Source organism: Beauveria bassiana (genome assembly GCF_000280675.1).
Source record: "Beauveria bassiana ARSEF 2860 unplaced genomic scaffold BBA_S00058, whole genome shotgun sequence".
In the NCBI taxonomy this organism is placed as follows: domain Eukaryota; kingdom Fungi; phylum Ascomycota; class Sordariomycetes; order Hypocreales; family Cordycipitaceae; genus Beauveria; species Beauveria bassiana.
The window spans coordinates 2,135-3,357 of record NW_007930893.1 but is presented as its reverse complement, the minus strand read 5'-3'; the positions used below and the strand labels follow the sequence as shown (position 1 = coordinate 3,357).

The following is a 1,223-nucleotide window of genomic DNA, read 5'->3' as shown; positions in this document are numbered from 1 at the left end:
GCTGCTAGTGCTGGACTTACCAGTCTCAATTGTCTCTCCAGTGTTGTCCAAGCTGGTAGTCTGGGGTTTTGATCCTGATCTTGGAAGGCCATCAACACCCGAGCCACTCTGTGGTGTGTTGCTTACTGCGACCCTGGGGAGGCTTGCCATTCCTGTTGACTTCCCGGTGCTCAAAGTCTCGCCGGCACTGTCCTCGATGGTTGGTGGCATGGTTCTATATGTGGCGCTCCGTTTTCGTCGGTTGAGGCTCTCGGATGTTGTTGCATTCATGCCGCGTGTCTGCCTCTTGGATTGCTCGGCAGGTTTCGTACCTACGCTTCCCTGACCGGCTTGAACTTGACTTTCATCGTCCGGCTTGGGTATAACAACTGCAAAGCGCGCAGCCGTATGACCCGCTGTCTCAGGCTCCGGTAGATCTTGTGACTCCGGGACTCCCGCAGTTTCAAGCGTTTTTGCTACCAGCTCAGCGATGTTGAATCCGATGCCAGTCGTGGGTGGAGGGCTCGCTTGCTGCGAGGAAACCGAATTATGACGATTTCTAGCGTGCTCTCGGTCATGGCCTACAGCACGACTGGATCTACCGGCATTGCTACCACAACTGGTCTCAGTGCCCCCAGCAGCTGTTTGCAAAATTTCTGCGTACTTTGATTAGCAGTGTCTTGGTATATGCTGCTACCATTAACCTACCAGTGCGAGGTCCGTCTTTTGTTTCGTCTGAGGGACCAACTGGCCACTGGGGCGATGCTGCGGGATCACGGCCAGAGGTTGCATGGTTGGGGGTTCGGACGGCGGAGCTATCTGCTCCAAAGGTGGTTTCGACTCGTGCCATGGTAATCAGTTGAGATCAAAGATAGGTAAAGACAAATTGAATGCAGAGTGAGATCACGATGGGGCAGGAAGTGGCAGCTGCTGCCCTTTTATAGTTTCGTCACTCTCACTATGACACATCTGTAAGGAGCACGTAAGAGCAAGGCACTCGAGCGCCTTCCACTGAGATACTCGACTGCAGCCGTCGCAATAACCTGGTGAAGAACGCCCTGTAGCCCGCAGACGAAATTGGATGGCAGTGCGTGATGCATCGATAAGACAGAGAGGCGGAAGTAATCGTATCTGGCGCATGCAGTCTGGTGAATGACGCATCGTAGCTTGTAGGCGAGATTGAATTCGTTTGAAGGAGAAGGCCGGCAGAAGGCGCACATAGAGCCGGGTTGTGATGTATTCGG

At 53.7% G+C, this 1,223-nt stretch overlaps 1 protein-coding gene across 1 annotated transcript in view; it reads right to left on the bottom strand.

The window, feature by feature from the left end:
- BBA_09552 (uncharacterized protein) overlaps positions 1 to 829 on the bottom strand; it is a gene marked incomplete at both ends in the record, with an annotated part of 1,622 nt that extends 793 nt beyond the window's left edge. Inside the window, 2 exons of the mRNA XM_008604649.1 lie at positions 21 to 635; positions 688 to 829. Coding sequence (XP_008602871.1) covers positions 21 to 635; positions 688 to 829 — 757 coding nt within the window. The remainder of the gene's footprint in view (positions 1 to 20; positions 636 to 687) is intronic.
- Between the last annotated feature and the right edge of the window lie 394 nt (positions 830 to 1,223).